General features: G+C 39.2%; 1 protein-coding gene across 4 annotated transcripts in view; it reads left to right on the forward strand.

Moving 5' to 3' along the window:
• CPED1 (cadherin like and PC-esterase domain containing 1) overlaps positions 1-25,702 on the forward strand; it is a 328,494-nt gene that overhangs the window by 126,912 nt on the left and 175,880 nt on the right. For all 4 annotated transcript variants that reach the window (XM_060414812.1, XM_012177019.4, XM_060414813.1 and 1 more), the window contains one exon: positions 25,067-25,209. In XM_060414812.1, the coding sequence (XP_060270795.1) occupies positions 25,067-25,209 (143 nt within the window). The remainder of the gene's footprint in view (positions 1-25,066; positions 25,210-25,702) is intronic.

Consider the following 25,702-nt stretch of genomic DNA (forward strand, 5'->3'; position numbering starts at 1 on the left):
AGCGCTGCAATGAAAGGTCCCACCTGCCGCAAGTAACACCCAGTGCAGCCAAATAAATAAAGATTTTAAAAGACCCACAACAGCGACAGAAGAGGGCTGAAGGTGAGTTCCAGGCATTGCAAAAGCACTTTTCATCATCTCTCTCTGCCGCCATGGTGTCAGGTGACTTCTGTGTTCAGAATCTCACTCCCTAATCCCTTAAGTAGAAGAGTCTTGGGAGGAGACAGTTCTCTCGTTATAAGTCATGGATCTCGGGGTTTGGGGGAGAGAAGGGGGTGGAGGAATGAATGCCAGATGTGACTAACCCCACACATCTCATCAGCTCCTCACCTGAGGGAGACATTCAGCAACCTGAATCCTGTAGGCTTCACATCCCTAACAGAGAAGGAGCTCAGCGATTGTTCTCAGGGACCACCCAGGAGAGGCTGGAGGGAAGCAAAAATGCTTTACTGCAACTTGTCCTCTCAAAGAAATCTCTGGCAACACTCTCCTTTAATTGCAGTCATCCCTGCCCATGGTAGCTCAGACGGTAAAGAATCTGCCTGCGATGCAATCCCTGGGTTGGGAAGATCCCCTCCAGTAGGAAATGGCAACCCACTCCAGTATTCTTGCCTGGAGAATTCCACGGACAGAGGAGCCTTGTGGGCTACAGTCCATGGGGTCGCAAAGAGTTGGGCACGACTGAGCAACTAACACTGCCCACGGCCACCACTGTCCCAGCTGGTTTAAAAATATCTTTCAGAAGTTTTGATTTGTTCTTTAGTTAAATTCATGCTTCAGTCTCATTTAACCTATAATAGTTCACCATCTTGCTGGGAAACTGAAGCTCCTAGATATTCCAGGTAATTGTTTTTAAGTTGTGTGTTGTTTTTTTTTTCTTTTTCCTTTATTTAAGCACCACATTCCCCCAATCCTGGTAGAAATGATAACTTTTTTTTGGTGAAAGTATTTCCTGAAGGAAAAGAAACTGTATGACAAGAAAGCTCTTTGTGATTTGATTTTCTCTAGGTCTTCAGGCTTTATTCACTACATGTTTCTTCTTATTCATATCTTTGTCATTTCTGCAGGACAGATGTGAGCTGCCGTCTTAGCATAGGAAAGCACGTAGCTCTTGTCATTTTCATCCTGTCCTTGAGATTTGTCTTTTCAAAATCTTGCCTGACTGTTCTAGACAATACTATTATCTGCTCTCAAAGGGGAGGTAGTGCAGCTTCCTGGATTAATGTGCCAGAGAGCAGTGATTTCCTTCTAGAGGCCAGAGTTATACTCCATGCTGCAGATAGATTCAGAAAGCCAGGGTCTATTTTTTTACCCTTCAATGGAAGTACTTATAGCTTCCATTAAAACACATAGATTATACTTATCTGTTAAATCACTCACCCATCCTCCGAAATATAGCTTCTATGTGATATTTTTAGATGTGAAAAAATACATGGAAATGTTTTCAATGCTAATGTGATGGATAGGACCAAGACCTACTTTAAAGACTAGCCATGTGATATGTGTGAGTGTTACTGGCTCAGTCGTGTCTGAGTTTTTATGACCCCGTGGACTGTAGCCTTCCAGTCTCCTCTGTCCATGGAGTTCTCCAGGCAAGGAAACTGGAGTGGATTGCCATTCCCTTCTCCAGGGGATCTTTTGGACCCAGGGATTGAACCCAGGTCTCCTGTATTGTAGGCAGATTCTTTAGCGATTGAGCTACTAGGGAAGCCCAACCAGGTGATACCAATGTTTTATTAAATACTATTCTTAAAATTCCACAAGACATAATTTGTGTGTTTGTGTACTGAGTCCTGAATCCTAGGGCTGAATCATTAGTGATTTATGCATTGGGCAGTGAAGCAAGCCCACTAAACTGGTTATCAGTGGCCATTTATAGAACATTCTGGCAGCTAAAGGAGTATGAAAGCAGTAACAGATTTAACTGTGAGCTCATTTATTTCCAATTAGGTCTGCTGCTGAGATACTCTATGTGGTAAAGCTTTAGAGAGAGTTGAAAAATATCATCAATGCAAATTTGAGAAATAATGGAAGTAGAAGCTTTATAAACTAAATTTTTCTAAAATTCTTTCTGTACAAAAGAATAATTTAAAATATAAGTGTTTGAGATTTCCAAAGACTGTTCAAATATACCAGGGGAGGATGAAAAAGGGTAAGAAAATTAATGGCAAATGCAAGATTTGATTACTATATCCTATGATCCAGTTTTAAAACAACTATTTTTGCTGCTGTTAAGGCAATGTCATTTTCCTGGTGAATAAATCCAACTTCAAGCTATATTTTATTCAGAAATTTCTTCCCTGAAAAAAAACCTCTCAATTCAATGATAAAACACTCCAGTTATACCTATGAATTGACCAGTCAAACTCTTCCACAGCCATTCTAACCAAAACTTTCAGTCAAAAACACCCATGGCTGTCTTTAAACACAGGTCGTATAGATGAACTGCAAGAAATTTAAATTTGGTTTTTAGAGTGAAAAGACACAATTATCCCTTCATCCACTGTAAAGTTATCCAACAGAGAGGAAACTCTTATCTGTAACTTCTTTATGATGTCTGGAGATTCTTTATACCTGTGATCATAGCTGACTGCTTTGATGAAAATGTATTGCTGGAGTGACTTATGATTTCTGGAAGAAGACTTAGCCGAAGCCTTATTTTGTCTAGCTGAGACATAATTTAAATAAATTCCTGTTTCGATCTGCAGTTCCATATTCGAAGATGTTCTTTTGTTGATATTTGGTATTCAAAAGTTACATGAGGATAATTCCTTGAATGTAATCAGCTCTTGATACAAACTTGGAATGAATTCCATCAGCAATCATTTAAAAATGTTTAACCATGTGAAGAAATTGCTCAAGGCTATTTTCTCCCTAACTGTTTTAATTCAGCCCCTGTGTGCCTTCCAGTAAATGTAATAGATGTCATCATCTGAATTTCTAGGCAAGGCCACTTTGATAAAAATGGGAAAACACAGGACATTGCTGGCTTTGCTCAAGTCAGTATCTATGAGAATCATCTCCAATGTAAACCAAAGTTAAAGCAAGCTCGTGCCCAGTCTCTAAATCACCAGCTGTCTATCCCCGCTGCATTGGCCTTCGGGGGACCATTCTTCCATTTCCGGTTCCCTCTCACATCGATGGAATCAGCAGATGTGTACAGAGGGGAGAGTGAACCTTGGCAAATAGGGGCATGTTGTTATTTACAAGGACCCCTTTTCATGGATGCATATATCTCTTATTCAATTTTGGAAACGACACAGTTGCAGGGATGAAGTTAGCCTCATTTGTCGTTGATATTTATGCTGTGCCTTTCATAATGTCAGATGAGATAGCTCATATATTCCCAAGGTAAAAATGAGTAATATCTTTGGAAGCAGGTATCAAGTTACAATACAGTTTTTCAACTTGAGGAAGTGTTCTTCTGATTTTCATTTTACGTCTAAGACTGCAGACTATGGAACAGACCTTGTAAAAGACTTTTTCACTGAGCATCTGGCTCTTCTGTAGGCCTGGGAGATTTATGTCAGCTGTAGGAAGAATGTGAATAAAACCCTGCTTCTGGGAGTTTGTGAAACGAGCTGATGTATTACTTAGTCTACTCTTGCTTGGATTAAATTTTAAAATTGCATCAGGGTGTTCATTTTTAAGTATGATTTTATATAAATAGGAATTATAGATAACCAGCATAAAATTAAAAACATGTGTGACTAGAGCTGAATTACAATAAAACCCAAATAATAATTGCAAAATTAACGCTTATCAACCTACACTGATGTTAAATACTATTTCAGATCTGTTTGCTCTAGAAAAAGAATGATTATTTTGCACAGGATTTTAAAGTGCCTAAATGCAAAGCAATGTTATGCTGTTAATGGCATTGGTGTGGTGAAGGCAGCTTTATCTCTTGTGCTGAAAACTTTCATTTCATTTCTTTCATTCACTCATTCATTTCCACCTTGTCCCATAAAAGCTTTCAAGTAATTCTGTACATTCATTCATTTATTCTTTTATGGAATCTGGATTATTAGCCTAAATAGGAAGAAAAGTATTCATTAATTATGGTCACATTTACTTGATCCAAAATGACCATTTAAACATATGACCCTAAGCTTTCAGAACTGTAGGCAAACTCTGGAGAGTGCCAGGTGCACAAAAAATATTAGTCGATGAATGATTGTCTATCATTACCATTTTTACTAAAGGTATCTTATTAATTGTAACTTGCTAAAAACTGAAATTTGAAGAAATATTTAAGAGTAGATTCTACAACAGAGAATAAATACAATGAATTTATATAAACCATCTCTGTTAATTGTTATCTCTTCTGAACTGATGTAGTGAACTGATATGATTATCTGATATGGGCACATAATTATATATTCATTGTAGTGACAACATAAAGGTGAAATCTAATCTTAATGAATACTTTGCTAATTATTATTTCAATGCAAAAAAAAAAAAAAACAACAATGGACAAGTGTCAATTATCTATCCAGAAAAATGGGAGGTTAACCGATATTCAGGGACTTCGGTGTGAGATCAGGTGAGGTAAGTGAATGCATTTAGGAAGCTTAAGAGATGGAAGATGTCGGTGGTATTTGGGGATTTAGGACTTTTGCCTGCTCCCTGTGGCTCAGCTAGTAAAGAATCCGCCTGCAATGCGGGAGACCTGTGCTCGATCCCTGGGTTGGGAAGATCCCCTGGAGAAGGGAAAGGCTATCCACTCCAGTATTCTAGCTTGGAGAATTCCATGGACTGTATAGTCCGTGGGGTCGCAAAGAGTCGGACACGACTGAGCGGCTTTCACTTCACTTCTCTTCACTTTCCACCTTACAGCCCTTTGCCTGTCTTATTCAAAACGCACTTCTCCCTGGCGCCATCTAGTGGACATCTGGGTGGGAATGAGGAAGACGTCCAGGATTTGCAAAGACCAATAGAAGTCCATGGCCTGTGGACATCATAGAAGCTCTTGTAAGTTAGTCTGTGAAGGCTCGTCCTCTTTCTGTCATTATCCCATACAGATGTATTGCCTTGATTTCTGTTACACTTCGCTGATCAGAAGATTATAAAAAACAAACAAACAAGTGTTTAGAATAAAAAATGAGCTTGAAAAATGAGGTCTCTTGTAAGTAATGTTCTAAAGCAGTTTAAGCATCCACAGAGAACACCATTTTAATTTTTCAGTTTCTCATTATTTCTTCAATAGGTGAGCTAGCTAAGCCAGGAAGATATTCAAAGACAGAGGCACCATAATCTCTTCCTTCGTGGGTCTGTGCATGTTAAGTCACTAGTCGTGTCCGACTTTGCGACCCTATGGACTACTCCTCCAGGCTTCCTGTCATGAGATTCTTCAGGCAAGAATAAGGGAGTGGGTTGTCATGGGGATCTCCTCCAGGGGATCTTCCCGACCCAGGGATCAAACTCGCGGGTCTTATGTCTCCTGCACTGGAAAGCAGGTTCTTTACCACTAGTGCCATCTGGGAAGCCCAGTCTCTTCCTTCACTAACCTCCAGATGTTAAAGATTTGTTAAGGTGAATCTTTGGGTAATGGACCCACAAATCAAGGCAAAACTCTGCCATCTTCCTGAGTTTTTCCGTTTCTGAGAAGGCACCAAGAGACTTGCTAAATTTAATTTCATAACTTTGATTCCTAGACTTGGACAACAAGGCTCACCTGAGTTTTGCATCCCTGTGGTAATGTTCAGGATCTTCTGAGGGCAAGAAAATATATTGGGAGGAAAAAAAAATCAGGTAAAGTGAAAGAATCAAGAGAACAAAAACTAAGCAAAAAAATTTACTTGCCTAAATACATGCAAAATTCTTGAAAGAAGAGATTCTGTTTACTTTTGATTAAAAAAAAAAACCTTCAGTACTTGACACAATACTTAATACTCAGCAGGCAGAAGGGAGAGAAATGGCTTGGAATAGAGACTCCACTCATCAAATTGTTGAAAAGAATAATCAGTAATAACCTCTTTACAAAATGTGATGTGAATGCAAACTAATGATAGTAAAGACAATGACAGCAAATATCACTAAAATTTAATTACTTTAATGCCTAAGTTTATTCTAAAACATATACCTAGTGGAGAAGACAGGTGATATTTACATTTTCACATTAGGTAGAGAAACAAAATAGCTTTGCACCAGTATGTTCTGAAGATTATTGCATGTTTGTCATTTTAAACATTTCTATTAACAATTTCCTTTATTCGTTGAGATGTATCTCTAAGGCTGTGACAAACTAGATACAAAATATTCCCAGATGTGCCAACTAGGTAAGACTGATTTGTCTGCTAAAGGAAGCCAGGCTTTTGCTCCCTTCAGGAGAAAATCTGACTTGCATTTGTCTTATGTGATTTATGCATTGTAAGTTTAAGATGAAATACAGCCTTTTCCCTTCCATATATTAAAATGTGGCTTCAAATTTGAAAGAAACCGCAGTCTTCTCAGAAACCTACATTGCTATGTGATGAGGCAAAACAAAAATACTGTATTGCCCCCAAGTGGTCTTTGTAGGTATTTCCTGCACTATCCAACAGTGAAGGAAAAAGAGAAGGCAAAAATACTGTACTTGGATAGCAAATCTTCGACCATTTTCTTTCACTGGATTATACATATTTTTTCTTTAAAAATCATTTGATGATCCAGGTTGCGGTGGTCAGGATATATTGTTAAGTAGAGATTCTGAATGGTGGTAAATCTTCAGTGCAATTTAAATTGCCTAGGTCACACAATTATTTGGAATATCAACATTTGTAAGTTACAGGAGATTGTTTTCCATTTAAGAAGATTTTGCAATACACAATTTAAAAAAAAATTACTGTAACATTGTCACTAGCACTTTCAACTGAGCATTTGAGAGCACATTATTTTTATCTGCGTATCTTTTTGTGTACTGCTATTTGATTTCAACTTGAACCTCAGATTGGTTTTTAACCTGAATTTCTTTGAATTATATAGATGACCTAGTATCGTGAGGCGGAACTGAAAGTTTATCTTTCATTTCTCTGAACGTTGCTGAGGCAGATGAAGATGGATTCTTTCTCAAGATTCTGCACATATGCTATATTCTATACGTACTATAATATACAGACTATTTGTTTGCTTTTTTAAGTTCTCTTTGAGCATCTTCCAGTAAAGCAATCATTCTCTGACTTCCTCATTTCCTGACATGGAGCGTCCCCACACCCCTCACTCTATCCTCTCTCTCATAACAGCTTGTCCTCTCTCTCTCACCTCTGTACTTAAACCTAGTTAGTAAAACCTCTGTGAAGCAAGTTTTACCATTTGGAGAAAGGGGCAACAAGAGAGGAATTCCAGCTATCCCTGCATATTTGTTGTTGTTGCTCTTCAGTCATTAAGTCCTGTCCGAGTCTTTGCAGCCCCAAGCACTGCAGCATACCAGGCTCCCTGTCCTTCACTATCTCCTGGAGTTTGCTCAGACTCATGTCCATTGAGTCCATGAGGCTATCTGACCGTCTCATCTTCTTCTCCTTTTGCCTCCAGTATTTCCCAGCATCAAGGTGTTTTCCAGTGAGTCGGCTCTTTGCATCAGGTGGCCAAAGTATTGTAGCTTATGTATCTATACGTGGTTGTGTCCCCCGCTAAACCAGTTTCCTGATGCCTGGTGTCTATAGTCTTCCAGAATCCAATAGTTCCAGCCATCAGTCTCCTTTACCTGTTTAAAAAAAACTACTGTTCCAAAATGATTTCTACCAGAAATTTGATTCCAGATGTATTTGGAAGGCAGGAGGATTTTTCCACATACTTGATTACCCAAATCATCTACACAAAGAATATGTCCTCAAGTAACAGAGAGTGAAATTATCACACTAAACTCAGAAGTCACGGAAGAAAAACATTATGCTGAGGAAATGTGTTACATTTTCATGCTTTCTGGGAGTTACTGTTAAAAAAGAAATGTGATTTAAAAATATGAATAGGACAATGATGACATCTTTCAGGCTGAATGAGAAGCATATATCCAGTTGCATTTTTACTCTAAAGGAGAGAGAAACAAATCCTTAGTACTGGGTCTATACTGCTGGATCTACAGAACTAAAAAGAAAAACCCCAAAGCATGACCTCTAGGGGCCTAAGAATGGATGTGCAGTAAGACGATTCTTAAACCAACTCTGTGAACTCAGGCCAGTCTTTGGATCTCTCTGAACCACTTTCTCTATCTGAAAAATAGGACTAGTTTCCTATGGGTTAAATGAGTCTTTTGATTCCTTCTGCAGATATTTACTGGGCACTTCTCATATGCTAGACATTGTGTTAGGTTCGACTGATAAGGTAACAAACAAGATGAAGGCCTTTTTTCCTGGAGTTTATTCTTCTGTTGAATGGTAGTTGAAATACAGATAAAAACTAATTATACATATACAAAGAAATCCAGATAATAACTTGTTTACAATTTAGAATGCTCACTTTGCATTTAGTTATTACAAAACATTGGCTGTATCCCCCGTGTCGTACCAGACATCCCTGAGCCTGTCTTATATCAGTACTTTGTACCGCCCTCTCCCCTACTCGTGTATTGCTGTCTAACTTACTTCACTTGGCATAATGCCCATTTTTAATGTGGCTAAGAATCCAGTGACAAAGGATGATGTGAAGAATGGAATTGCCCACTTCAGGAGAGGTAGAAAGATCTCCCGGACTGGTGACATTTGAGCAGGAATCCATGGAGAAGTCTGAGTGTCCTTAGAAGAGCTGGTGGCCAAACATCCCCAGTGAAGGCCCCATTCCAACGCCCTGAGGCAGGAGAGTTCTGTCCTCACCTTTTCACACCCACTTGGCTGCTGTTTGGCTGCTGTGCGGAGAACAGATTGAAGAGGACTATCAGTGGAGATAGAACCGTCAGTTACCAGGCGTCGGGGGGAAGAGGATGGTGGCTTGGATGTGTTGGTGAGCCATGATCTGGAGGAGACAAATTGATGACCCCTTTTGGAGGGCAAAACAAGAGTCACCGATGAGAGGGAGAGGCTAGATCGAGAGGGTTCAAGGAGGAACCATCATATGAATAGTGATGCTCTTTCCTGAGACAGAGCGTGCGGAAGGAGTGGAGAGAGAAATGGGAAGTGAGGAAATTGAGGCAGAAGAGGAGGTCCTGCTCTCCTGGCAGGTCACCCATCACCGTCGTCTGGTTGGTAGGCCTCCTTTGCTCCTAACCTGCCTGAGAGCACCACACAGACTAAATCCTTGTCTTAGAATTTGGTGTTTCTTTTCCCCCCGCTCACTTTCTTCCCTGCCTTTCTCCTCCCCATCCCTCTCTCCCTCCTGCCATTTCCAACAGAGGCATCCCATCACTTCTAAGATATAAAGTGATGAATATCTCAATAAATAGTTGCTCATCTGTCCCAGGGTTAATAGGCCGGTCCCAGGTGTCCAGGTCCATATTAGTAAAACAGCCCAGGCAGACGTGCCTCCTCAGTCACTGTGGGTTCAAAGATTATTTTCGAAAAGATGGTACCTCAATTCTCAGATCAGTTCCCTTGGAGGATAGTCGGAAGATCAAGCGCATTGTAGTTTAAGAGAGTGAGAAGAGGATGCTTAGGAATCTGAGCATGTAGAAAGGGTTTGGGGTGGAAGCCAGAGTGAGGCTGGACGTGTTTGAAATGAAGAAGTCAAACCCGAAGCAGCAGGCATTTGACTGAACCTTCTAGGCACTGAAAATGAAGAAGCGTGAAGCTCTGAGATCACCTTTTCCCTCAAATGGGGAGTTGAGGAACGAAAGAAATGCAGAGAAATTTCTTCTCTTCTATCAAAAAGAGAAGAAAACAAGACAATTTAAACACAGAGAAAAGCAAATTGCTTCTTGACATAACAAATCGCCCCTAAACATTGTGGCTTTGTGCAACTAATTGTTTCTATTTCTCATGACTGTGGGTTGGCTGGACAGGCTCTGTTGATCTCTGCAGGCAGCTGGCGGGGCTGAACGGTCTAGCCTGGCCTTACTCGCGTGCTTGCCTGTTGGCTGGGTATCATCTGGGGCCATGTCTCGGCCACGTGTTTTTCATCATCCAGCAGGGACTCTGTGTTCTTTTATAATGTGGCATTGTCTGGGTGCCCAAGAATAGCAAATGAGCAAGGCCTAAAGGCCAAGTTCTTTTCAAGCGTTTGTTTGTGTAGTGGGTTAAACAGTTGACCCCCAAAGGATATTTTTTGTTGTCGCTGTTCAGTCGCCAAGCTGTGTCTGACTCTGTGACCCCATGGACTGCGGCACTTCTGGCCTGCTTGTCCCTCACCATCTCCCAGACTTTGAGTTCATGTCCATTGAATCAGTGATGCCATCCGACCATCTCATCCTCTGCTGCCCCTTTCTCCTTCTGCCTTCAATCTTTCCCAGCATCAGGGTGTTTTCCAGTGATATGCAAAGGATATGTCCATGTCCTAACAACCAGAACCTGTGAAAGTTACCTTATTTGGAAAAGAACCCTGGCAGATTTCATTCGGTTACTGTCTCAAATTGAGATCATCCTGGATTATCCAAGCGGGCCCTAAATCCCATGACACACGCCCTTATAAATAACAGAAAGGCAAATGGAGATGTGAGATACAGGTAGAGGAAGAGAAGACACACAGAGGAGAAGGTTATGTGAAGATGGAGGTGGAGGTTAGTTACATACCCACAAACCAAGGAATGCGTACAGCCACAGGAAGCTGGGAGAAAAGAAGAGCAGATTGTCTCCTGGAGCATTAGGAGAGAATGTGCCCCTGCTGATGCCTTGAGCTTAGACTTTTGGCCTCCAGAACTTGAGACAATACATTTCTGTTGCTTCCCCCCTTATTTGTGGGGTTTTGTTTGTTACTTAATTTTTATTGGAGTATAGTTGCTTTACAATATTATGTTGCTTCTACTGTACAGCGAAATGAATCAGCCATACGTATACGTATCTGTTGTTGTTTAGTCACTAAGTTATGTCCAACTCTTTTGCAACCACATGGACAGTAGCCCGTCAGGCTCTTCTGTCCATGAGATTTCTCATGGCAAGGATACTGGAGTGGGTTGCCATTTCCTCCTCTAGGGGATCTTCCCAGTCTAGGGACTGAACCCGCATCTCCTGCATTGGCAGGCAGATTCTTTACCACTGAATCACCAGGGCCAGTCACAGACTGGTTCAAAATTGGGAAAGGAATACGTTAAGGCTGTATATCGTCACCTTGCTTACTTCACTTATATGCAGAGTACATCATGAAAAATGCTGAGGTAGATGGATCACAAGCTGGAATCAAGATTGCTAGGAGAAATATCAACAACTTCAGATATGTATATGATACCAATCTAATGGCAGAATACAGAGAGGAATTAAAGAGCCTCTTGATGAAGGTGAAAGAGGAAAGGGAAAAAACTGGCTTAAAACTAAGATCATGGCATCTGGTTCCCTCACTTCATGGCAAATAGATGGGGAAACAATGGAAACAGTGGCTGGTTTCATTTTCCTGGGGAAGGAAAGATGACAAACCTAGACAGTGTATTGCAAAGCAGAAATGTCACTTTGCCAACAGAGGTCCAAATAGTCAAAGCTGTGGTTTCTCCAGTGGTCATGTATGGATATGAGAGTTGGACCATAACGAAGGCTGAGTGTCAAAGAATTGATGCTTTTGAATTGTGGTGCTGGAGAAGACTCTTGAGAGTCCCTTGGACAGCAAGGAGATCAAACCAGTCAATCCTAAAGGAAATGACCCCTGAATATTTATTGGAAGGACTGATACTGAAGCTAAAGCTCCAATACTTTGGCCATCTGATTCGAAGAGCCCACTGATTGGAAAAGACCCTGATGGTGGGAAAGATTGAAGGCAGGAGGAGAAGGAGACGACAGAGGACGAGATGGTTGGATGGCATCACCGATTTAATGGACATGAGTTTGAGCAAACTCCAGGAGATGGTGGAGGACAGGGAAGCCTGCAGTCCATGGGGTTGCAAAGAGTCAGACATGACTGAGCAAGTGAACAACAGCAACACCCAGGCCATGTACATATATCCCTTTTCCTTTGAACTTCCCTCCCGTTTAGGACTCCACAGAGCACCTATTAATAGAGTTCACTGCCTTGCACAATGTGTTCCCTTCAGTTGTCCATTTTATACATAGTATCAATAGTGTATATACCTCAATCCAGGTCTCCAGTCTGACTCCAGAGTCATATGTTGGTTTAAGTCACCATGTTTGAGGCAAATTGTTACAGCAGCCCCAGAAAAAGAAAACAGTTTACATCACCTTTGCTAATGTCCCATTACCAAAGAATATCACATGGCTCAGCCAGGGTTCAGTGAGTCAAGAAATAGACCCTACCTCTGCATGAGAGGAAGTGGTGTGCCAACAGGAGTGGAAAGAATTTGCGGCCAGTCTTTGCAAACTGCCACATCAATGAAAAGGAAGATTTTCACATTAGAGCAGATTAATGGCAGGTTTCGCCGATAGAATTTAAACGGAAGAACGGAGAAATAGTCAAATTAGGGGCAGGAGACAAAGAGGAAAATAGAGGGGAAGGCGTCTTGTCTAACGGCTTAGCCCCTGTAGTTGAGGATGAAACTTCTAATGATTGTATGCCCGTCATAAAGAAAAGTGGAGGAAAAAAATCTCCCTATAATAAGTGGTGGGAAATCAGGGTGTTTAATCATGCTATCTTCTTGTATGTGTATAATTTTTATGTTTGATCATGGAGTCAAAAATAAAGGAAAAACCTTGTTGATTTCTGTGATCTTTCATAGTCACGTCAGCTCAGTTGTGTTCTGAAATTGTTGAAAGGGTACCTATGTGCTGGCAATTTGGAGAGGGACTTGAGAGAAATGTTGGTTTTTGCCTTCAAGGCGCTCTCCGGTGAGTGCAAAAGACATATGTCAACTGAAAAAAAAATACTGTTTCACTGACACATATTTATAAGTAATTCTAATAAGAACTGAGTGCAGTAACTGGCTGGTTTGCAGGGATAGTCAAGAGTGAGAATTATTCCAGTCTGGAGAAAGTGAGGTAGTTTTCATAAAATAAGTGGTATTTTAGCTGAGCTTGGAAAAATGAGTAGGGTTACTTTAGAAGTAGGGAGAGGATGTTTGCATTTCCTTTGGATAAACATCATGAAGCACGCAGGTGGAAGGTGGGTTATAAACTCAGAAATATGAGCTGCTTTCATTGGCAAAAATGTGTATGTATTCCAGGGTGGGAAGAACCCCAGGGTAGCCTGAAGTAGGAAGGATGGAGAAAGAAGAAAGAGGCAAAGGCTTCAGGATTGTGGAGGCAGAGGGGGAACCAGAAGAATTATGTTAGAATCAGATCATTAAAATCCTGAATTTCATGCACAGTAGAATGTAAAAGGGGCTTCCCTGGTGGCTTGGCTGTAAAGAATCTGCCTGCAATGCAAGGTCAGGAAGATTCCGCTGGCGGAGGGCATGGCAACCCACTCCAGTACTCTTGCCTGGAGAATCCTGTGGACAGAGGAGCCTGGTGGGCTACAGTCCATGTAGTCACAAGAGTCGGACACGACTGAACAGACTGAGCACGCACACAGAGAATGTAAAAGGACCCCACTGAATTTTATACATCTGAATGTATTCTCGTACATGGTCTCATCTGATACTTCTAAGAACCCTGGGAGATAGGGTGCTATGTTCCTCATCCATCCTATGGATGAGGAAATGAAGATTCATGATTTCATAGAGATGACAGAGCTAACAAATGTGATTAGAATTAGGACTCAGATCTCCAATGAACAAAATATCTCTTAATTACTGCTTCACTCCTTGCAATATTAGGCCATGCCCTGTGTGTCCTCCATAAAGCATGCTGACTGCTGGACACAAGTGTTCAGTGCCCAGGGCAAGTATCTGTATGCTTAAGTTGTCATGCTCTGATGAACTGGAAGTGCAAAAAAAGATGTACTTGCTTCTGTAAAAGGAAAGTTGAATATAAAAGAATCAATTTAGGAAAACTGCAGGTGGATTAAATGTGATGTAACAACTTTCAGGGGGCTTCCCAGGTGACTCAGTGGCAAAGAATCCACCTGCCAATGCAGGAGAGGCAGGTTTGATCCCTGCACTGGGAAGATCCCTGGAGAAGGAAATGGCAAACCATTCCAGTATTCTTACCAGGAGAATCCAATGGACAGAGGAGCCTGGCAGGCTACAGACGGTGGGGTCTCAAGAGTTGGACACAACTTAGCAACCAAACAACCATAACTACAACTTTCAGAGTTTGAGGGGGTGGCATTGCAAGACCTGGAAAGATTCTGCCGAGATTTCTTGGCAAGTATTTTTATATTCTTGCTTTACTTGCACTTGTAACCCACTCATGGGCAGGGTTTCTGTAAGTTAGATAACTGGCAATTCCAGTCAGTTCACCCATAGGCTTGGCTTTGTAAGACTGACAAAGGAATATACATTCACGTTTTCTAAATTAAAATGTTTAAGAATAGCATATGTCCCTTTTTGAGCTCTCATATAAAAATAGCTGTCCCTTTGTAGCAGAGAGGGTAAAAGGGCTTCTACTGTTTATTATACCACCTTCTTCTGTAAATATTTGGGACATCTAACCTTGATGATTTGTACCGTGCTTCATAAAGATGACTCTGGCAGCAATGAAGGAGTAAATGATTTGCTGCTGCCGCTGCTGCTAAGTCGCTTCAGTCATGTCTGGCTCTGTGCGACCCCATAGACGGCAGCCTACCAGGCTCCCCTGTCCCTGGGATTGGTAGGGAAAATAGAAGTTAGTAGTCAATACCACAAGGAGAAGACATTGTTTTGGACTACATAGAATTACATTGAATTAGAATACTGAACTATGAGCTTTTAAACTATGCATCATATTTAAATATTCATTTAAAATATCCTATATAAAAGAGTGATTTTTGTTTGAACACTGGTAAGAGAGAGGTGTAGATATGAGAGATATATGAGAACATAGCAGAAGGCTGTGATAATTCTAGCATGGATTTAACAAACTTTAACACTACAGCCTTCATATGTTAGGGCAGTTTGCTCTATCATTTTCTTTATTGTACACCCAGAACTCATTATTTTTATAATGAATGCATTTCCTTTTTTTTTTTGTGATTGACCATGAAACTTAATCAGACCTAAAATAGATGCTCTGCATAAAATATCTGGAAGGTAAATGGAAAGTATTTTCCCTTTTTACTTTCTTATTCATTTGAGAGTATTTATAGATATATGTTAAATATATATATTTCTGTTAAATGCATCCCTCTGATCTTGTACTGAATGTTACAAATATTACTGGTTGCAAATATTACCAAATTGCAATATCATTTTCTACTCAAGACAATTAATAAATGGTGGAAAAATTTCCAGATAACCCACAGACTTTATTTTACCAGAGGCTTAAAGAAGATCTGTGTTTTAACTATAATGGAAATACTGGTGACCTGCTTGAACAATGGCATTCATGTAAAGAAAATGAGTAGATATATATCCACAGAGTCCAATGATAAAATCTTTACAACTTCAACTTTTGCTCTTTACTCTAAAATCTCTCTGATCCTTTATATCCTACTGAGAGCTTCTAGAAGGAGCCATAAAGATAACCTGCCAGTTCTGCGAGAAGGTTGAATATAATTCAATCAGGGCTCTACCATTCAAAGCAAATAATTAAATTTTTATGCTCTGCATAGCTTTTTGTATTTTGGCTCCTTGCTCTGAGAAACTTAAAAAATTTTTAACCATGAAACTGGTTAAGAATCTACTTTCTGAATTTCCAATTTTATTATATGCTTTAAAGCTTAGGGTTATTAAGAAGTACAAATGAATAAAATTATCCATGTCACTGGAAGCATGACACTTACTTAAATATTGGAGTTTTGATCTAATTCCAGAGAATGAGTAAAAACTATCCTAATTTAAGTTCAGTCAATTAATTTAGTTTTCCTGTGGTTTACCCTAAAGCTAGCCAATTTTCAGTGAGCTAAAGCAAATGATGAGAATATTTATGTTCTTAAATCATTTGACTTAACACAAAATTTGTTCTTGATCCTAGGCAATTTGGTTTAAGTTATATAGAAATTTTCTTAGTTTCTCGAAAAACTACACAAATGTTCAAGGTGTTGAACTGATACTTTAGATGTGTGGGTGTATGAGAATTGTGACAATTTCAAATACCTTTTCCACGAAAGTAAAAACAGATGATTCATTCTTCAGTATTTCAGGGTCCATCCACTTTCCTAAACCCAGTGTACTCAAAGCCACAGTGGCAGAAGTAATGCTGGGGCTTTGCAGCGAAATGGCAACCCACTCCAGTGTTCTTGCCTGGAGAATCCCAGGGACGGGGGAGCCTGGTGGGCTGCTGTCTATGGGGTCGCACAGAGTCGGACACGACTGAAGTGACTTAGCAGCAGCAGCAGATTGGATTCAATATGAAACTGGCTTCACGTTGGTTACCTCTTAACTGTAAAAACGTTGGCAGATTACTTGTGTTCTCAAGCCTCAGTTTCTTCATCAATAAAATGGAGATAATGAGCATCGACCTCATAGCATTGCCATGATTATAAACAAAACAGTGCATGAGAAACGCACAGTGTCTGACATATGGAGTCAGCTTGGCTAAGGTTAGTGAGTATTATTAAGTGTAATATAGAATTATATTCAAATACCACATGTGCATGAAATGAAATCAGTGCTTACATCAGTGCTTAGGTTTGTAATTTAGTCATTTTTACCCTCCCTTTCTCCCATCCTTTTTCCTCTTTTTCTTCTGTTTTTATATATCGGATTCCCCCCCTAAATCATGCTCCTTTAAAACATGAAGGAGACTTCTTGCTAAGGCCCAGAATGCTCCCAGCACTTCATCTCCTGCTACAGATGGGCAGCAGATGTTTCCTGTGGAGCAGACACACCCAGAGCTGTGATCCTCCAGTAGGGTATTGTGAGCCTCTGGGGAGCCATGAAGACTCCCCAGGTTCACAGGCTCAGAGATAGTTTCAAGGGAATCAATGCTGATAATTTCATCTTTCACATGTACACCTTCCTAAAATTTCTTGCTGAAACTGTGCCTCTAAAGCAGGTGATTTTTGCTCCCATTCCTGCATGGACACCCCTCTGCTCTTCAAAAGAAAAACCTAGCACTCATCTATCCCTAATATTATGACGATAATTGCTCCAGAGTGAAAAAATTCTGCAACGCCTCCCCCAGACACACTTAAATATGGTTTTTACAAAAATTCTGCAACCCCTCCCTGAAACAGACACATTTAAATAAGGATGTTAATCAATAACTGACAAATCCTCCACAACTCAGGTTGTTTTCAGTTTTTTAATGAAATTAAATATTTCATGATAAATCATTGTGTGTTCTTTTAGTATACTTTGGAGGGAGCTCAAGGAATCAAGTCAAGTTGCTCTAAGTAAACCCTTCCATTTACACCTGTGTATTTGTGTGAACAAATATTCTCCATGGTTACATTGAAAATAAATATAAGTACCAATGTTGAACCCTTTTCATTCTAACAATAAATACTATTGTCTTCAGTTCAGTTCAGTCAGTCAGTTGTGTCCTGACTCTTTGCAACCCCATGGACTGCAGCATGCCAGGTTTCCCTGTCCATCACCAACTCCTGGAGCTTGCTCAAACTCATGTCCATCAAGTTGGTGATGCCATTCAGTCATCTCATCCTCGGTCATCCCCTTCTCTTGTTGTCTTGCTGCTGCTAGTCACTTCAGTCATGTCCGACTCTGTGCGACCCTGTGATTCTCCAGGCAAGAACACTGGAGAGGGTTGCCATTTCCTTCTCCAATGCATGAAAGTGAAAAATGAAAGTGAAGTCGTTCAGTCATGTCTGACCCTTGGCGACCCCATGGACTGCAGCCTTCCAGGCTCCTCCATCCGTGGGATTTTCCAGGCAAGAGTACTGGAGTGGGGTGCCATTGCCTTGTTGTCTTAGTGGATACAAAAGTTCTTAGTTGCTCTTACCTGACTCTTTGCAACCCTTTGGACTGCAGCCCACCAAGCTCCTCTGTCCCTGGGATTTTTCAGGCAAGAATATTGGAGAGAGTTGGATTTTTTTCCCCTAGGGGATCTTCCCAACCCAGGGATCAAACCCGTGTCTCCTGCATCTCCTCCATTGTAAGTGGATTCTTTACCTGCCCTGTTATCAGAGGAAGCGGTGTATACAAAGACTCAACTAACTTAATAAAAAAAAAGTCAGTATGTCTGCCTATTTCTGAGGTATTCAGATTCCTTCAGATACATTTTAAGAGTTTGGTAAATGCTAGGGCAAGAGAATGGTTAGGTCAGAGTAAGACAGAGAGATCCTAGCTGATTTTGTAACAGACAGAAAATAATAATATTGATCAAGAACTATATACTTAAATTCCAATGTATTAAAAAGAAGTAGATTTGAATGCATACTTATTCCCCTTTTAATTTGGAAAGGAACATAGATTCTAGATTTCATGTATTTAATTGTGTCCTTAGTTCTATCATGGATAAAATTGCATTTGATCTCTTATGTGATATTGCCTTCTAACTTGAAATGATCATTCCCCAGACTTTGCATTCCGTCATATTTGTTGTTCAGTCTCTCAGTTGTGTCTGACTCTTTGAAACCCCATGAACTGCAGCACGCCAGGCTTCCCTGTCCTCCACCATTTCCTGGAGTTTGTGCAAACTCATGTCCATTGAGGCGGTGATACCATCCAACCATCTTATCCTCTGTCGTCCCCTTCTCCTCCTGGCTTCAGTCTTTCCCAGCATCAAAGTCTTTTCAAATGAGTTGGCTCTTCGCATCAGGTGGCCAAAGTATTGGAGCTTCAGTTTCAGTCCTTCCAATGAATATTCAGGGTTGAAATCCTTTAAGATCTGCTGGTCATTTGGGGCTGGCCAAAAAGTTTGTTCGGGTCTGTCCAAAGATGTAATACAAAAACACAAATGAATGTTTTGGCCAACCCAGAAAATGTGTCCTTTATTCTGGATTGTGCCTACTAGCATTAAAGCTTGCTATGTGGTATTTTTCATACTAAACAAAATTTCAAGGTTAAATGATTGTTTCTCAATAAAACAGTGGTTCTGAGGAAATAGAATAGAGATGGAAACCATTTCCACTATTTGCAGGAGCTGAGAAATGGAGCAAGGGAGGAAATATTTTTTATTTTGTTTCTTTTGCATAATTTATAACCATTAAAAAGGTACTTTTTTTGACTTCCATGGTACAAAATTAGCAAGTGTTTAAACACGGTTGTTGGAGGGAGTGAGGCTGTGAAAACTGCAGTATTGTTTAAATTTTTTCTTAAATGGTGATAATGTATAGATAAGGGCTTCCTCTGTGGCTCATTGGTAAAGAATCCGCAGTGAAGGAGATGCAGGAGATATGGGTTCGATCATTGGGTTGGAAAGATCCCCTGGAGGAGAGCATGGCAGCCCACTCCAGTATTCTTGTCTGGAGAATCCCATGGACAGAGGAGCCTGGCAATCTACAGTCCATAGGGTCGCACAGAGTTGCACACGACTGAAGCAACTGAGCATGCATGCATGCAATGTGTACATAAAATTTACTATCTTAACCATTTTAAGTGTATGGTTCAGTACTGTTTATATTGTTATGTGATTGGCTTCCCTGGTGGCTCAAACAATAAAGAATCTGCCTGCAATGTGGGAGACCCGGGTTCCATCCCTGGGTTGGGAAGATCTCCCAGAGAAGGAAATGGCAAACCATTCTTATATTCTTCCCTGAAGAATCCCATGGATGGAGGAGGCTCCTCTGTCCCTGAAAAATCCCAGGGAAAGAGGAGTCTGGTGGGCTACAGTCCATGGGGTCACAGAGTCAGACACGACTGAGGGACTAACACACACACACAATCAGTCTCCAGAATTCTTTGCAGAACTGAAATTATATACTCAGGAAACAACTTTGCATTTCCCCTCCCCCTAGCCACTGGCAACCACTGCTTTATTTTCTGTTTCTAGGAACCTGACTACTCTAGATACTTTATATAAGTGGAATCATACAGTGTCTTTTGTGACTAGATTATTTCACCTAGCATAATATCTTCAAGGTTCATCTGAATTGCAGTATGTCTTTCCTTTATAAGGTTGAATAATATTACACTGGGCTTCCCTTGCGGCTCAGATGGTAAAGAATCTGCCTACAATGCAGGAGACCCGAGTTCAGGAAGATCCTGAAGATCCAGGAAGACCTGGATCAGGAAGATCCCCTGGAGAAGGGAATGGCAACCCACTCCAGTATTCTTTCCTGGAGAATTCCATGGACAGAGAAGCCTGGCAGGCTACATCCATGGGGTCTCAAAGAGTTGGACACGACTGAGCGACCAACAGTTTCACTTACTTTCAATATTACATTGTCTGTCTATACTATCTTTTGTCTATCCATTCATCCATGGATATATACTTGAATTGCTTCCACTTTTTAGCTATGTGAATAATACTGCTGTGAACAAGAGTGAACAAATAAATCTTTAAGAACTTGTTTCCAATTCTTTTGGCTCTGTATACAGAATTTGAATTTCTGCATCCTATGATAATTCTATTTCGATTTCTTGAGGAACCTCCATACTGTTTTGCCTAAGTGTCTGTACCACTTAACATTCCTACCAACAGTGCTCTAGGTTCTGATTTCTTCATATCCCTTCTCACACTGAATATTTTATGGGTTTTTTGATAGTAGTCATCCTAATGGATGTGGGGTAATATCTCATTGTGGTTTTGATTGGCATTTTTCTAATGACTAGTGATATTGAGACCTTCTCATGTGCTTGTTGGGACAAAATGTTGTTAAGTACTAATTACTTCTTTACTTTGAGAAAATGAAAGCTCCTCTCTCCCACATTAATATTGAGAGAAATTCTGGTAAACTTTAATAAGGTACAATCCTATTAATTACTGAAAATTCAAAATATTGAAATATCAACATTCTGCCTGAGTTTCCCAGTTAGTCAGGCAAACGACTTAAAAAAAGAGCCCTCTAATAGTGGTTAATTTTTCATCCCATGTTTTAACTCATATTAAATTTTCTTATCTTAGAAATTCTCTTGAACAGCTGTGAGCTTCTATTTTTCAAAGATTTTATTACAGGTCACCAGAAGAATGCTCATCTTCCCTCCCTCATGAGATGGAAATGAGAGATACACATGTTGTCGTAGGGAGAAAATTTATGTTATCCAGAAGCTTCAGTGAGCTATTTCTTTTATCAAAGTCTCTGTGGTTTCTATAATATTGTATTTAGGTTTATTTACTCAACAGTATTTACTTAATACCTGTCCTGTCTTAGATACTGGACACTCAGAGATAAAATGGTACAGTGTCTGCCCCAACAGATCTCACGGATTGGTGGTGAGAGCACCGCCACGGACAGTTAGCAAGTTTAACATAAGAACAGCATCTTTTGCCACCGAGAACAATCTGCTGAAGATCCTATGGGCGGATCAAGGAAATCAGCTGGGTGAAGCCCAGAATCTAGTGCGGGAGGGGTGGTGAAAAGTGGAGTCGGAGAATGAGGTGAATACAGTGGCAATTTAGAAATATTTTAAGATATCAAAAACCTAACTGAAGTTTTCCTACAAATATTTTGAAGTTCATCCTCAGTTTCTCTTGTCCTTCCATTTTTAGTTGATTATTTCTACCCATTTGCAAATATTTCAGGAAGTTCTTTAAATGGATAGATGTGAAAATTAAAAATATCTTATTGGTTTATTGCTTGAATTTTACACAAGTACAAACCAATGGTGATGTTTTAACTGCCTGGTTTTACAGCCCTGACCTTACAAGGTCATTTTGTACATAATTTATTTTGCATTAAATTTATATTTCATTTTTGCACTGAATGGCACCCCACTCCAGTACTCTTGCCTGGAAAATCCCATGGACAGAGGAGCCTGGTAGGCTGCAGTCCATGGGGTCGCTAAGAGTCGGACATGACTGAGCGACTTCACTTTCACTTTTTACTTTCATGCATTGGAGAAGGAAATGGCAACCCACTCCAGTGTTCTTGCCTGGAGAACCCCAGAGACGAGGGTGCCTGGTAGGCTGCCGTCTATGGGGTCGCACAGAGCGGAACACGACTGAAGCGACTTAGCAGCAGCAGCAGAAAAATTTATAGTTCATAAAACAGTTTCATGTCTTCTGAAACATTTTAAGATCTTCTTTTATTCATTTTTACCTTGCTACCAAGACATTGCTTTCCCTGGGATCTTATAGTCTCATGTTTAGGTAATTTTAAAACATCTATTAAAAGTCTTGGTCTAGAGATAAGGATGTCTCCATGATATTTGAGTTCATGGCTGACTTTAACTTAACAGTGAAGGTGAAGATGTTATTTCAAGTAACATTTGTGCTTGGGTTAAGAAAGCTCCTGAGTGAGAAGTGTTTTTTGGGTTCTGATAACTTTGAATGGAATTAGTATCAAATAATTTCAGATTGACATTGTCTCATGAGATCATTAAGCGCATTTCTCTTTTTCTACATGTGAGCACATTGAGATACATAGAACTCAGGTATTTGACCAAGAAAATACAGTTAGTATAACAAATAACAAAATGAGCAAACACTCAAAGAATTCTTCCACTTACCCTCCCTGGATTAGTTTCAGTAATTGATATAACTATTCTGCCCTCTCTGGACAGCCTGCTGAAAGTTGATGATTAAAAAAAAAAGAAGTATTTGCATAAGTCTGCTTTTACTTCTTACATGTATAGTTTGCTTGCCACTGTACTAAATAAAGAAATGACTCATCTAAAATCTTCTTTGACTTGAAGGACTTAGGTAAGTGGAAATGCATGTAATGAAATAGAAGGAAATGGATATAGAGACAAAGACTGGTAACAGAACAAACAGAAAAATGAAAGAAGTCTTTTTTTTTAATGTGCTTTTTAAATTTTAAATATCACTGTCTCCCCACTCCACATTTCTGTTTGTAACGGCAGCTGTGTCTTGTCCCCCTGCTACATGATTGTAGGTTGAAGGTAGTCCTCCTCTTAGCAGTCTGAGTTTAAAGATTTTGGTCCTTCAGTTCTCTGCGTTCATTTCTGCTGGGACACATATCAGTGATGGGACCTATTACCCACCATGTCTCTATATTCTGTCTTGTAAATATATTTTATTGAAAAGCTTATCAGATATTTTTTAAATGTTCATCTTTGAAGGAAGGCTGTGGACTTTTGTTTTAATTAATAAAAGAAGCTAATGTGTACTGAGTATTTGATGTCTGATGGGTGGTGGTAGACTTTAGGTGAGAGTCCATTCTCTGATTTAATCCTAGCAATACGTCTATAAAGTTACTGTTAGTAAACTCACAAGGCCTCACAATTTACTAGTAACAGGCACAGAATCAAAGTTGAACCTGGGGCTTTTAGCCTCTAAATCTATAGAGGCTACTGTGCTAAGTACCTTGTCCTCCGAAGTTCAGCACACAGTGCTTCCCGCATGGTGAAAAATTAATTATAGTCAAAAATTAAGAAATATACATTTCCACAGTAGAAGAATAAATACAACCCTAAACATTAATTTGCTAATTATTTTTCACCATGGAGGATATAATTTGATAATCAATCTTACATGTCCTATGTGTTACACAAATGTTTCCAACCTTCTTAAATTATTAACCTTGACCCCTGTGATATTCAGAAAACATATAAATGGAAAAATGCAATAATATTATCAGTAACCCTTTCTATGTAATATGGTGAACTGAGTGAAATGTGATGAGTTACTTTTATTAGGAAAAACATGTTACTCTGTTTTGACTCAAGGGTGTCGATACTTTCAGTGTTAGCCTGGATTTGTTTTCTTTTGATCATACAATTACTGCATTCATTTTCCTTAGTCCTTAGAGAAGGAAAAACATCCCAATTGCCAAATGCTAATGACGTGTTTATAGGGTCTTAAAGTGTACATCTCATTATGTTTCTGGTTTTCAGCTGGGAAAAGTTTATGAAGTCAGCATTTGTTTCTCTTGGGGGAATTTTACTTGTATATTTTAAAGATACATTTACCATCTCCCTCACGTGATTTGTACCAGTATCTGTCCTTCATTATTAGAGCAACAAAAGTTTTTCACTTTGCAGTCTTACACAGCTTAGATAAATTTAGTCTGTTCTTCCAAAAATATTAATAGTATACCTGCTGCATGTTTTGTCTGAAAATATTTTTTGTTCTTCACTTTTGAAAGTATATGCTTACCCAGAGACAGTTTATGAATCAATATGAGGTTTATTTTATACTTTTTAAAAAGTTTGACTTGAGCCTTAGTGTTAAGCATTCTGAAGATATAGTTTCGTGGTTGTGATTGTTTTAATATTTAAGCAAATAAAAATAGCTATTTGTGTTTCTATGAAGGCATAAACCTAACATCCTGCCCGTTTTTGTAATCAGGCCCCATTCTCTCTGGTCATACAAAGCCTGAAATGAAAATTTCAGGACACTGAGATTTTCTTAGATTTTCTCTGGTTGGCTAGAGCTCCCACACCATGAAGAAGAAGAAGAAATTTTGATGTAATTATTTTTGTTCTCGTACAAAAATAATGCAGGAAAGGGATAATAATAAAAAGCTTAGACTTAAATTTCATATTTTACAGTGACCTTCTTCTGATTTGGCAACTCTCTTGTTGGTAGGTTGTAACTAATTTAAAAAAAAAGGACACAAAAATTCAAAGTGAGTTGCAAGTCCAAGTTTACCCAGATGAAGCATCCCAAATTCAACTTGGCGGTTTTGATCACAAGCTCTGTGATACTTGCTCTTCACTTTCCATGGTTAGATGCCATGGAATGAGAAGAAAAATGGAGTAAGCACCTTTAAAATAATTTAAATTGTGAGATATTTTGGTATCTCACATTCAATCAGAAGACTTGATATATGTTTTTAAATGTATATAATATATATCACATTGTATAATATGTGATAATATATATTTATTACACAATATACCTTACATATACTATATACTCTTTCAGTATACTTTATATATGTCTTAGATGATCAAATTTTCCTTTTTAAGGAGTTTTTTTGAGTGTGTCAAAGAGAGCTCTTTCACATTGTTCATTTGGAAATGATAGACAAACTGAAATTGTCCTTTAAACATATGAATCCTTTACTTTGTTCACAGCTGCAAACATTTTTTGAGACATTCCTGAGAGCCAGTTCACCTCTTCAGGCTTTTGATACCATGAAGGAAGCCATTAGCAAACTCCTACTAGCAGCTGAAGTATTCAGTGAAACATCTACTCTGGGACCGAAGATCTTCCAAAGGTAAAAGCAAATTTTAATGTTAAAAAAAAAAAAAACACCTACCTTCTAAAAATTGATTGTTAATGAAAATGTATCTTAATTATCACAAGTAGGTGCTACTTGGAAATTTTTATATAGTATAAAATATGAACTTCTAAACTTATGTTTTTGTAATTTGTAGACCCTAAAAGTTCAGAGTATGTTAAAGACTCACAGTATTTAAACAGTGGTGACAAAAAATAAAGCACAGTTAATATTTAAATTATTTTTTAAATTGTAACCCCTTTCAAGCTCACCTATTTTTATCATATATGCTTTCCATTGACTAATTATATTTTTATTTATATGCTTTTATTAACAAAATTCAATAACTCTTATCTCCACATCTCATCCAGTTTACTTGAATATAATTTAATGCCTTTTTCTAGGGAAATGTTAATTCTAGTATGTTAAGAAAAGGAGGTGCCTCCATATAAGTTTTATCATGCTTTCTATGTGAATAAGAAGGCTTAGC

This window comes from Ovis aries, chromosome 4, assembly GCF_016772045.2.
Source record: "Ovis aries strain OAR_USU_Benz2616 breed Rambouillet chromosome 4, ARS-UI_Ramb_v3.0, whole genome shotgun sequence".
Taxonomy (NCBI): domain Eukaryota; kingdom Metazoa; phylum Chordata; class Mammalia; order Artiodactyla; family Bovidae; genus Ovis; species Ovis aries.